Here is a 13,058-nt window from a genome sequence, read left to right as displayed (position 1 = left end):
CAGTACATTTATTTCCTCAATAGATGTATACAGTTCCAAATGATGTCAGGCTAATTCTAGAAATAAAGGGTGACTGAAAAAAAAAGAAGAAAACGGGACACTAAAAATAAATCTGTCCTTCAACCTGCGCATTGAACTTTGAAATACCAGGAGCGGCAAAATTTGTGCCTTCTGAGGAGTGCCTTTCCCTGGTCCACGCACCAATTTTCTCGGTACAAGGTGTTTGTTCACTGGGGCTTGTGGCAACTTGCACCTCGGGCAGTCGGCAGGCTTGGATTGCACACGCTGCCGCCACCGATGAATTTTCATGACCGAATCATCACAAGGACACTGGTCATGCGCACCGAATGCACAAGGTCAGCCGAGCATCAACACTGACCTCCGTGACTGAACAATGCATGTCTTTAGGCAATCGACTCCTCATCCAGCCTTTTTTTTTAACATTTGGCTTAGACCCACACTAACCCCAGGCAAATTTTACACTTGTCTGGACGGGTTTGGTTCTTCTCCATCCTTAAATAAACTGGAAGGCAAATATGTATTCTATAAATATAATCACAAATACATTATAAAGAAAAGCGTTATGTCTTTTTTTTTTAAGTAATGGGTTATTTACAGCAAGCATGGGAGGGACGCTAATTGGATAATCAAACATTTATGCAAACATTAAAATAGACTTGATGAAACCAGGCACCACAAGTTGTAAAATAAAAAACAAAATGATAACAAAACAAAAGGAAAGAAGTGATGATTGAACACAAAATGCATTCTGCAGCAAAACAGGTCAACAATAAATTAATCATCCTCTATTTCAATGGTCTAGGGGAAAAAAGCAGGAGGGGGATTAGGGGTACATAAGCTTGTATTAGATACCCATTTTCAGATAAATGCAAAACTTGACAATTCATTTTTTTACCATAGTTGAAGTGATTTTCAAACAGATTTGGCTGATTCATGTGTTCATCTGCTTGTTGTTGGAGAACAAAATATATGGAATGAGTTTTATTTCCGGAGTACTACCATATCAGTCGAGAGAGATGCACCTGAGATGAGGGGCATGTAGACTGCGGAAGAGTGTTAGACAATGTCCTTACAAAGGTCTCGGTGAGAAAGATTAAAAAACAACACACACAAATTGTGGAGTTATCGACCCTTCCCTTGTAATTAAGCTCTGATGTGAATAACTTGACTGTAATCACAGTAAAAAATAACAAATAATGCTGACTGGCTATTTTTGTGTGTGTGCGTGTGTTCTTATTATTTTTTTTTTCATTTTGAGGAATAGCCAGAGAACAGGAAATGAAGGCACAGATAGAGGTGTATGAAAAAAAAAGTTCCACAAGAGTGGGGAATCAGGAAAAATGCAGGGAGATGAGAGATATGCTACACAACGGAAACCAGATTTACAGGAAGAGAAATGTGTTGAAGACATCAAGTCCCTGAAACTTTGCGGCACATCACACAAGAATTACACCCCCTCAAGATTGTCGCATACATCACAGCATTTGTGTTCATTTGTGTTCAGTGGATTTGGGGAGAATGAACTGCACAAAACACTGACAATTCTTTTTAAAAGCGTGGATCAAAAGAAAGCAACTTACTAAACACTCTTCATTATTTGTCTTTAAATTTTAATTGGATGTAGAGGAATGGAGTAATACAGCTTGAAAAGAATGTGAAATTGTCTACCCATCCCTTTTACAGGCTTGGAGTTAATCCTCCCCAATTGCCATAATTGATACCACACTGCATCAAATTCCTCACTCTTTCCTCCATGCATCATTCTCTTGCTCCTTTTTCGGACTTCGATTTCACAACAAAACACTCGAATCTGCAATCAAATGCACGGCTTTTCGCATGACGACGGCACGCTGACTTCGAAGAATACGCCCCCAGCAAAGAGAGATTTGTGGCGCTTGAACACTGCGATCGGTTCCTCCAGGACGGACGCAACGAACATGATATCTCATACTTCACCCTCCTGAGGACATCGAGATGCTTTTGTGTTTTTTCTCCCTTTGCCTGTTGCAAACTCTTTAATACCGCATACATTAAAGCGTTACATGGTGGAGTCAAATTACGAGTGGTGCTTGAAGTACTCTGAATTCATAAACATGGTGAGAAAATAATTCATCCAAAAAAAAAAGACTTCAGACAAGAGGGAATATGAAAGCAATCATGGGGATACTTAAACTGTAATTACACTCCATGTTTAAAAGTAACTTTAACCAAAATAAAGAACTTGCCAACAGACAGAGCAATCAAAATGAACAAACTACAAGTTTCATCAAAATTAGAGAGAAGTGAAATCAAGATATGGCACCTTAAAGAGATATGGTCACAATTAACACATATTACATGCAGTGATGATATCATCAACTCATACCTCTCCCATTGGTTTTGTGTACAAAAATACCATAAAGATCCTGTTCTCTGTGGACGATTTAGCTTCTAAACTCCCTTCCATCTTCAACATGTAATTTCAAGGTCATTGCCACTTCATGTACCGATGACCTAAGAGCTTGATGTGAGGGATACAGGTTATTTGTTTGAAATCAAACAAAAGAGGCAAACACAGCAAATATTTGTGTGCAGGTTAATAAAGCTTGTGAGGATTTGACATAATCATCACTTCTGTACTATGCCAGTGATAATACTGATTCATGGAAACAGTTAGTTAGTTTGTTAGTTTGTTTGTTTGTTTGGATTTGGGGGGATTTCACTCTATTGACTAAATTTGATTAGAACATAGACTGGAATAGCACTTTAATATGATGTTGTTGCAAACATATCTATCCCATCGCTGTAAACATTCAGATTATTTTCGTTGCTTCTTGTGGGTTCTCGCCACAAACATGATGGCATTTCACGGTGGAATCAGATTTCTAGTGGTGCTTGAATTCCTCGGAATTTACAGAAATGATGTGAAAGTAACTTTGCACACACACAAAAAAAAGAACTATGACAAGAGTGTTCCCTCCCTTCCTTTTGCAGTTCTCTGATGTCCATAGTGTTTACACAGAATCAACCAGGATGCAGTACTCAACAAGTTCATACAATAGCAGATATATAGAGATAATTCACTATGATATCTACCATATTTGGGGATAAGAGTATATTGACCTGACTCTCTTTTCTCAAACTTCCTGGTTATGAGCAAAGGCTGACAAACTTTTTACACTCTCAAAATGCATCTAAAATATCATAATAACTCATCATGATGATTCTGATATGAGATTCTAATTGTTTTTATGGTTATGGAGTATCCAGGATCTGACATGCATCTCCCACTTGACTTCTAACTGCAAACAGCATGCTACACAACAACTGCATTGTAAACTTTGTAGATTAGCAATCATTTAAGCTTATATGCACGGGTCATTCATTCATTCATTCATTCATTCATTCATTCATTCATTCATTCATTCATTCATTCATTCATTCATTCATTCATTCATTTCCACATCAATACATAACATTTACAAATTTCAAAACACAATTGCCTTGCTACAATTTATACATGTTGAATGGAGGGATCATAGAAAACACACAAGAGGCTTGTTGGAAATGATCACCATGGTGGTACCTATGTAGGCAAGAAATTATATGTACAGGCAAAATAGTTTAAGCAGCAGCAAAGAAGTACTCTTCACCTCAAACATTTGTCTTTTAGTTTAGCTCTTCATGTGCCATGTTCGCATGCAAGACTCAGTCAACATTGAGCCAAGTTCACATATATATTTTGTTCAAACGCACGAACCAATCCAAATCGCCAATTAATGCCAAAACACATAACAAGCTTCGCTAGCAATTCAATCCTATCACAGTTACATTTCTAGCTTGCTTTGCATGGTGTTTGACTGGGGGGTTTCTGGGTAAATTCTAATTTTCTGTCGTGGTTGTGGACATGTTTGCAAAAGTCATGCTAACCAGACCAGCAAACGCAGCTTCGTAATAATAATAATAATAGTAATAACACAATACATTTATAAGGCGCTTAATACGGATGTTTCTAAGCGCACGGTTTACCGGGAAAATTAATATTAATACGTAACGGCCGTATGCAAAAAAAAATAATCAAAGCTTATTGTCATAAGACTTATATCATAGCAAGACTTAAACAGTATTTCTACAACTTCACTCGCTGCGTGTCCAGCATAAATGTTTCTTTGAAAAGTTACATGGCTTTGAAAAACAGAATGTTTTTTAAGTGTCGTTGCGGTCTCAGAATAAAGTAGCACACAGGGATTTTACACCATGGCACACAAATAGTTAGGTCTATCCATTAAGATGGAAAGCATGCATCCAAAATCAAGGGGAAAAACACAGAAAAAGCAGACACTTTACCACAATTGGCCAAAACTTGATTTGAAAAACATGTGAAGGAGACGTGTCATGCTTACTACATATCACATACAGCTGGAGTCTCGACAAATAACTATGAAAAGCAAGACATATATTTCTGCAGCTTTTATGAACATCTTTAATGACCAGTTCACTCAAGAATCCAATCACTCATATCTTCTATTATGCAAGGCAAGAAAATTTGCTCTATCTCTGCAATTCAGGGATTTGAAATCCATACACTAGGAAACCAAGTGCTCACATGTTTCAGATTATCTGCATGACTAACATCATTGCTAAAGTTCAGCAAAAATCAAGAATCTCTACCAAATACTGAGGTATCAGATGTAAAAAAAAAATTTCCCCCTTTCTCCCCAACCTAACCCAGCCTCCCCCTACCCATTTGCCAAATCTGTACCCATCCAAATCAAATACTCCAGACGAAAAGGGATATCTTTTGCCCTCCAGAGAGAATATGCGAGCCACAAGAGTTAATGTTTCCCACAGAGGATAATATTCCATCCAAGACATGATGCAAGGATCAAGCGGAATCAAATCGATACTTCTGAGTATCCTGCAACGATATTTGCAACATGATAGCGTGTAATTTCTTGCATTGCGTCTTGTTCTCGCTGTGCATATTTGTCCAGAGCTTGATACCAGGGGCGTGGGATGGCCCAAAAGATGCACAAGATGTGAGGTATCGAGAGTCACCCTCCGCGATGCTTGTGATGTTTGGTCGGGGACCAGATTCAAAAGATGGCTACCTGAGCCCTGGAATGGTTGCAGCAAAAAGGCACTCCATGGGCAGGTTGCCCTATTTAAGTCTTGGGGTAATTTTCTTGTCCCTCATTGAATTGACAAATCTGAATTTCACAGAGTACTGTGTATGCCATATATATTTTGGAAGATTTTTATTTTTGTGAATTTTGCAAGTCGCATGCAATTCGCGAATCTAACAACATGTGAAATTATTAACTCTGACCTTGACATAAATGTGACGTGCACACATACATATCTACCTTCATTACTGTACTCCATGATCACGAATTTAACCACTCGCAAAATTCTTGAATCTCGGGAAGTTTCGATTCATGAAAATTTAGACTCGCTAAATATATGGCTTTTAGAGTATCCTATACTGAGTAAGACTAAATGAACAGGGTGAATTCATATCTACAACCATTAAAAAAGAAGTTGCATCAATTTGCAGAGAAAGATTAACTTCAATCTTCTAAAAACGTATTGTCGTATCAAGGATCAGTCATGAATTTAGCAATATGAGAGGTTTTCAGTCATGAAATATGCAACATACAGGTGTAGATATGGTGATGGCATCAGTGCTTTAACCCACTGAAGACCAGTCATAAGAATACTCAGACAGGCATCTATGACAAACGCATGTTATAGCCAAATCAGCTAGTCCCCACTAGTTTAATCTCTCTCGTCACAGGATTGGATACCAAAATATCATATAATTCTGTTCGTAGACAATTCAGCAATTATGAACCTACTCTCTACAACGTGATGCACAGAATGGAGAGAGAGAGAGAGATATAGAAATAGAGAGAGAGAAGAGAGAGAGGAAAGGAGGGTGATTTATTATTCTTAAAGCTCTGGCACAGTTCTGGTAGCAAAACATGCATATTCCACTTACAAAAGAACTGCTTTCACTGACTGCATTGATCATCCCAGTTTCCATATAAAAATATTGTTTCAAATGACAGGGACAAGTTTACAAAGGGGGAAAAAACAACTTGCTGAACACCATTTTTAAAACACAGTGCTGGAGAAATCCATACATGGGTGTGATGTGCAAGATGTGTCAACACCATCTGATTGTATGCTTCACTGACAAAAAGGCTTATGTGTAGATATAGTATAATTTACATATTTACCCCAGCAGAGCGATAGGATCATGTGTACTTTGTTCCATATTTTTTTCAGTTTGTGCAAAAACCTCCTTAACCCGTTGAGAACGGACTGATTTTGCTACAACACACATTTTCCATAGACACCTACCCGAGTATACTCGTGACTCATCTTCGATGGGTTAAAAAGCCTTTAAATATTCTATCAGTGCTTTCGCTTCTGGCGACATTTGATTTAACCTCTTGACATTACTGCCAAAAGGACTCATCAACCAGTGTTTGATCAAACATCTACACTTTCCACAACATAATGAATCAGAATCTAGTTTAACTCAACCCATCCCAGTCCCCAAAAGATCAAGGTTAAACAATTAATGCTACCACATTCATCATCAGGAGTGCTCTCCTATCAGTAGTTTCCATTAAAGGGAAATTCTGGATAATTTAAGAGATAGCCTACAAAGAAAGAGTAAAATTCTACAAGCACAAAAGTAAGAAATTGGTCAAAATTGAAAAAAAAAATAGAGAAGTTACATAATTGTGAAGTTTCACTTAAATTGACGAAAAAGTTTAAAAACTGTCGATATGAATATATGCATATTATTCATAGTGAGTTGGTGAAGTCATCGCTTCACAATTTAACACACAGTTTTTACGTAAAGACTCAAAATTTCCCATTTTTTTGTTGAAACGCAATCATGCCCCAGTCTCAATTCCGAATATGTCTACCAGATCATTTTTATAACTTATTAGGCCAGGAATAACATTCAAGCTCACACTTTTATAGCTGAAAAAATTAACTTTTCTATTTGTTTTTTGTACATGATCAAAGGAATCAAAGAAAAAGGATCAAAGAAAAAGGAGGTGATGACATCATCAATTCACTCATTTGAATATTCACATCAAGTGGTCAAGAAATGTTTTGGAAAAATTAGCAAATCTTTCAGATTTTACAACTTATTTGGTTTTAATCAGATTTTGATGAAATTTTTACAATTGTCCTCGTATGATCTTACTCTTCTTTTTTCTGACTTACTTTTAACTGGTCTGACATTTCCCTTTAACCTACTGCAAATGTTAACCAGGTACCTCCTGCTGAACTAAATCTGTGGGGAATTACCGTATCTCAGGGCAGAAGGTTAAGCTGCGATGATTTCAGGAGGCACTCCACTTGGGACACTTAATGATAATCCTAAAGCTTTCATTCATTCTCTCCCAAGACTTCTTTCCAGTCCAGCTAATAAGCCATCCACACAGATAGTGAGAGTGATTACCACAACTGTTTCCGATAGCTCACCGGGCTGGATTTCGGCGACGCCATCTTCACGGAAGAAGATACGGACAGATCAAGATGGTATAAACACTTGTCTATAGCATAGAGTCCTAAACTTGTGTCAATTGTTGGCAAAAGTGCCTTCCCCACTTTCTTGACTTTTCAAACAACCTTTTAAGACAGCAGATGGGGGGTGGGGTATTAAATGCTTGTCATAAACCCTATGCAGTGTCTTTCAGTCTGATACAAATAATCACCATAACACACTGTGGAGATAGAAAGCTTGTAGCGATTGTCTTTTGCTATTTCTATTTGCAAAAATGCCCTCTTGGAAGAGAGACAAAGAGCATAGTAACATTGCCATCATGGCTTTCATGACAGTAAAATTCATAGTGACAGTAAATAAACCTTGATTAAAATAGACTACCAGTATAGAGTTATGATGAAAAAGAACACTAAGCTGAAGACTGAAGGGAGTAAATGTGCTGAAAAAAAAAAAAGTTTTGATGAAGCACAGAAGATGGAAAATTGAAAGCTATAATGACTGAACCAATATCACAACTATTCAGCAGTAATGCCTCATATTTCCAGCATGACCGCATCAAATGTAAAAGAAAGTTGTATTCAGCCACAGTCTTTACCACCAGACTTCCTAAAATAAAACATCAGAATATGAAAGATTTTTTTTTTCTTTTAATGGGCACAATGCTGAAAAATTTAAATTGTACACACAAGTACGAAAAAGATAAAAAAAACCAAAAACACCAGGGCAGTGTGACCTGGTGTTCCTTGAACCCTGAAAATCCCAGCACCCAGCTGGTGGTTTAAAAAAAGGAGGAACTGTTTCATGTTTTCTCCATCAATTTTCCTCCTCTTGTTATTTGGAATAGAGATTTGGGAGATGGATTTGGTTTTCCCCTCACCCAGAGGTCCACCCAAGCCCGCTGAGAGCCAGATGTTTAATGGGTGGTGTTCACGCAGCGTTTTCCGCAATGCATGGCAGATCGCGTGTGAAAAACTTGCAGGGGAAAAGGGGGAGGGTGGTTGATTCGTGCAGGCCGCCGTCCGCAACAGTGACCACAGGAAACAACACAAGAAGTGAGGGATGGGATAGACAGACAGAACTGGAACCACAAGGAATACCATGGGAACTCAACATACAGACTAGGCAGAAGCTTTAATGGCAATATATTTGTCTCATGAGACAGCCATCACAGAAGATTCAATATTTCATATCCCATTTCCTCCATGTCAGAATAAATCACATCGAAATGCCATCCTTGCATACCTGATTTTGAAAGGAGCAGCACACCACAATGCCCTAATGAAGAATATGCTCTGAGCAACCCGTGAGGTGTCTCTCACATCCCCCTGGAGCAACCTCAAACAGTAAGCACAACACATCATATTTAATAAATCGCTGGGACTGAAAGTCCTGAGGTGCTTGTGACAATGCTCTAGTCACAGAATGAAAATCTAAGAGCTTATGACCAGAGCAGAGTATTTACACTTTGACAGTGTAATGGTGTTATCATCATTGTTTTAAAAGGGGGGGGGGGATTTCCTTTCATTTCATTAAAGTTGCTGAATTTTTGATATCCTGGTGCACTACTAGTTCTACTTCTAGACTGTTCATTCATTTTAGATCTTATACTCATCATAAACAAACAAACAAATACACACACACACACACATGTACCAACATACTGAAATACTCAATCACATACAAACATACATACATGCATACGAACATACATACATACATGCATATAAAAAATACTGCAGTATTCCATTATGAATGCCGCACACAGGCAAATCCACTCACCCCTGGATTGCCACCAATCATGATGTTGGTCGACTCGAGGCGGGTGTGGACTACGTTGTTGTCATGGAGAAAGGCCAGTCCCTCGGAGATCTGGCAGGCGATGGAGTGTAGGGTGGACTCATTGAACTGGTCCAGGGACTTGGGAAGGAACTGTTGGAGGCAGCCATGCTGATAGTATGTGGTGCAAATGTACCTAGATTTAAAAAAAAAAGAAGATTTAAATGAAGTTAAGAACATGCAAAAGCTTCATGATATGCTCCATATGTCATGGCAGTGTTTATCATAAATGTTAAGGGTGTGTACAGTTCTGGTCGAGGTGAAGATTTAGCTTTTAACGTTTTGCGAGATATTCAGAAACTACTCTATGAGATGTCAAAGAGCATGCAGTTCTAAGGGGTATCAAAAGTTTATTCGATGAAAATTGGTTTTGAAATGGCTGAGATATCCAAAAACAAAGTGAAACAAAGATATCCTAATAAAGTTGTGGAATGTCACCTTTTATTATTAGCACTTTTTTGGATATCTCAGCCATTTGAAAACCAATTTTCATCAAATAAACGTTGAATCCTTCTTAAAATTACATGCTCTTTCATATTTCATAAGAGGCTTTTCATTATCTCACTTAGGTATGTTCAAAACATGAATCCCTACCTCAACCAGTACTGTACAGTCCCTTTAATCTATCATAAACTTTTTGTAAGGCCTTTTTTTAGAAGTGACAAACATGCAGACTTTCTTATGATTATGATACGCATATGACCATAAAAACAAAACTACACAAAAAATAGAAAATTATTACATTATTCAGGCATGTAGCAACCATCAAAAGATACCAACTTTAAACAACATTTGTATTTCAACAAAAAGTATGGCAGTGATAGCACCCGGCGAGTGAGAGCACTTCATGCAGCAAGTCAGACACAATCAACTGAAACAAAAAGATCGAAAATGTCACACTGGGGACATTCATTCTGTCAGATGAAATTTCACATTCAGAAAACTGAAACATTTTGGTGAAAAGTTACTAGACATCTATGCCACAAGCTGAGCCCAAACACTGCCACAAACATAGCAGGCCAGGGTGTGATTTTTTCCAACTTTACAATTGATACAGTTTGCTTCAACTAACATTTCCAACAAACACACACACACACACATACACACACAAATCATGATTTCTGCGACTTAACTTGACCTTTTTGTTAGCATTTCTTGCACCTGCCACAATTAGAATGTACATCCAAGGCACCAGACTATCAATGACATCATAGCTGTAGTTGAAAAAAGCTGACTGCTGAGCAAACTGGGTATGCACAGTTTGGTGGCAAAACCTTTCCATTTTTGTTCTACTATTGCCTTAACATCACAATTTTAGAAGAAGCCTAGTATGCAAAAGTCTTGATACTCTATAGATACTTGAGGGAATAACATTTGCCCATAAGCACATGTAAAATCTTGGTATTGAAATATGAACTGCCTGAAAAGATTGATAAGAACAGAATGAGAACATTTATCAAAGTGAAGTCAAGAGTTGGGGTTGCACACTCACATCCAGCTGCATGCTTTATGGCAGTTTCAAAGACTTTGAGTGGTCCAATCCAGGTTTCTGTACTCTAGATGAGTTTCTATAGTCAAGGAAGTATGTTCTGAGAGCCAGCGATTTATCTTTATTAATCTGGCATATAGTGGATATCATTAACGGAAAAATATATATTTGTATCTATTTCAAATCTGTAAGCCAGTTCTTTCATGATGAAACCAAAAAGAAACTTTATCTAATGAACAGATTACTTTTCTATGAACAATGCCGGAAGTACTTGTGACACTTAACACTGCAACATATCCTCTACTTTGCCATATCAATGGCCAATGGAAAAAAAAACTGCCTTCATCAAATCATGGCCGGCGCAGCCGTGGGGGCCGTGGGGGCTCGGGCCCCCACACTTTTTGTGCACCATACAAAGGAATACATAAGGTGTCATCACTTTGGGCCCCCACACTTTTTTCAACCCGGAAGTACGTAAGTGGCACTAAAATAGAAATAGATAGAGATCAATGAAGACCTGTTTTTTTGCTTGTCAGGTGAAAGCACCCGGAATGGGAGGGGAGAGAATGAGCTGAGGACCCGGAAGTGGACGGGGAGAAGAGATGAACAGACATGTTTTTTTTGTTCTGTTTTTTGGCTTGTTAGCTCATGAAACCCGGAAGTGGGGCCCCACACTTTTGAAAACGCTGCGCCGGCCCTGCAAATGACCACATATATCTCTTTCATATTCCTAACTTGGTTTCAGCATACAAATTTAAGACCTCATCATTGTAGTTGAATTATCATGAAGTTACTGTAAAAGTGGGTATTTTCGTGCGACTAATTTTTCGCGCTCAGCCCAGGAAGAAGAGTTTCGCGTGTTTTTAATTCCGCGGAATTAAGACAGTAAGTACGGGAACATATGGCAAGTAAAAATATTCAAATGCTTTTATTTTCGCACTAGTTTCTGACTGCGCGAAATGCGCGAAAATTTTAACACCGCGAAAATTTCCACTGTACAGTATTTATTATTTTCCTTGGTCCTAACAGATTTTTACAAGCATACCTTTGCAGAAATGATCTTTAGATTCATAGACGGAATGTGTCTTTGCTGACAAAAGGGGGGGGGGGGGAATAGAGATACTTTTGCACAGATCGAATTGAGAGTTTTGTGCTAAAAACAATCACTGGACTGCAGAAGTTTATATGCTTGTAAGCCCACCATATTAGTCGACTGACAATACGGCCACTGAAACTGTCACAACATTTACACTGATTTGTCCAACATGTGCCCGGAACATTCACTAAGCTACAAAGTTTTTATACCTGCTCTCACTTAAATACCTCTCCCTTCAGGGACAATCATCCTTCAGTTTGTCACGCCGGTTTATGACACACACAAAGCCTATGAGCACCTGCCATTGTAAGTCCTGTCGACAATACTCTCTATTCTTCTTCTTTCATGAGGCTTTTTATGAACCTTGAGAGATAGTTCTTAAAAGCAGTTTATGACATCCGTCTGACTCCAGCCAACAGTACAGGCTAATCAATCAAGCCCCTTGTTGTCATTAATCCAGTTAATGGATATCCACATACATAAAAACTTTCCGGCCATTCTATATAGTTCGTTTTTGGTTTGTCTAGGGGTTTTTTTCCCACCATTTTGCCATTAATCAAAAGTCGAGTACCCTTGTCATGACACATATCATGATACACCTGTCTTCAATACTCTTCTCTTACATGAGGCATAAAAGTATTTCGAACTTGTTTTTGCAAGTGTCTTCCATTTTGATCACCATTGCCCCAAGGATGTTTTGAACTTCAAATAAACATCCTGATACACACACCTTGAAATCAGAGCTCCCAGATCACAAAATTTTGCTTCATTTTGCAAATTCTTGCAACATTTCACCCACTTACTCCATATCAATATAATTCAACTTTGCTGATTATGTCTGTCACAGCTAATGAATCTGTCTATTGCAAACATATGTACTAACAGTAGGGGAATCCCACAATTTTCTTTCATACCCTTTTAATGTATGTGTTATTAAAGAGCAACACTGCTTTGCAAAAAATATCAAATATTACCTACACAAACGGAGAGACTCTAATTTACAAATACAATACACAACAGTTCATATCACAAATTCAATTTTTCCATAATTCATATTTTACCATCTGCTCTGGTGTTTCCAACATTTCCTATTCATTGCTTTA

At 38.1% G+C, this 13,058-nt stretch overlaps 1 protein-coding gene across 1 annotated transcript in view; it reads right to left on the bottom strand.

Annotated features, from left to right (window-relative positions):
* Positions 1–9,223: 9,223 nt before the first annotated feature.
* LOC139745639 (uncharacterized) overlaps positions 9,224–13,058 on the bottom strand; it is a gene marked incomplete at its 3' end in the record, with an annotated part of 40,070 nt that continues 36,235 nt past the window's right edge. The window contains exons 4-5 of the mRNA XM_071656037.1: positions 9,310–9,506; positions 9,224–9,267 (exon numbers count right to left, since the gene is read on the bottom strand). Of these exons, the coding sequence (XP_071512138.1) occupies positions 9,224–9,267; positions 9,310–9,506 (241 nt within the window). The remainder of the gene's footprint in view (positions 9,268–9,309; positions 9,507–13,058) is intronic.

Source organism: Diadema antillarum, unplaced genomic scaffold (assembly GCF_040938485.1).
Source record: "Diadema antillarum isolate AM-2024a unplaced genomic scaffold, OU_Dant_1.0 seq00001280_RagTag, whole genome shotgun sequence".
In the NCBI taxonomy this organism is placed as follows: domain Eukaryota; kingdom Metazoa; phylum Echinodermata; class Echinoidea; order Diadematoida; family Diadematidae; genus Diadema; species Diadema antillarum.
The sequence above is the reverse complement of the archived record's forward strand: the minus strand, read 5'-3'. Positions and strand labels throughout refer to the sequence as shown.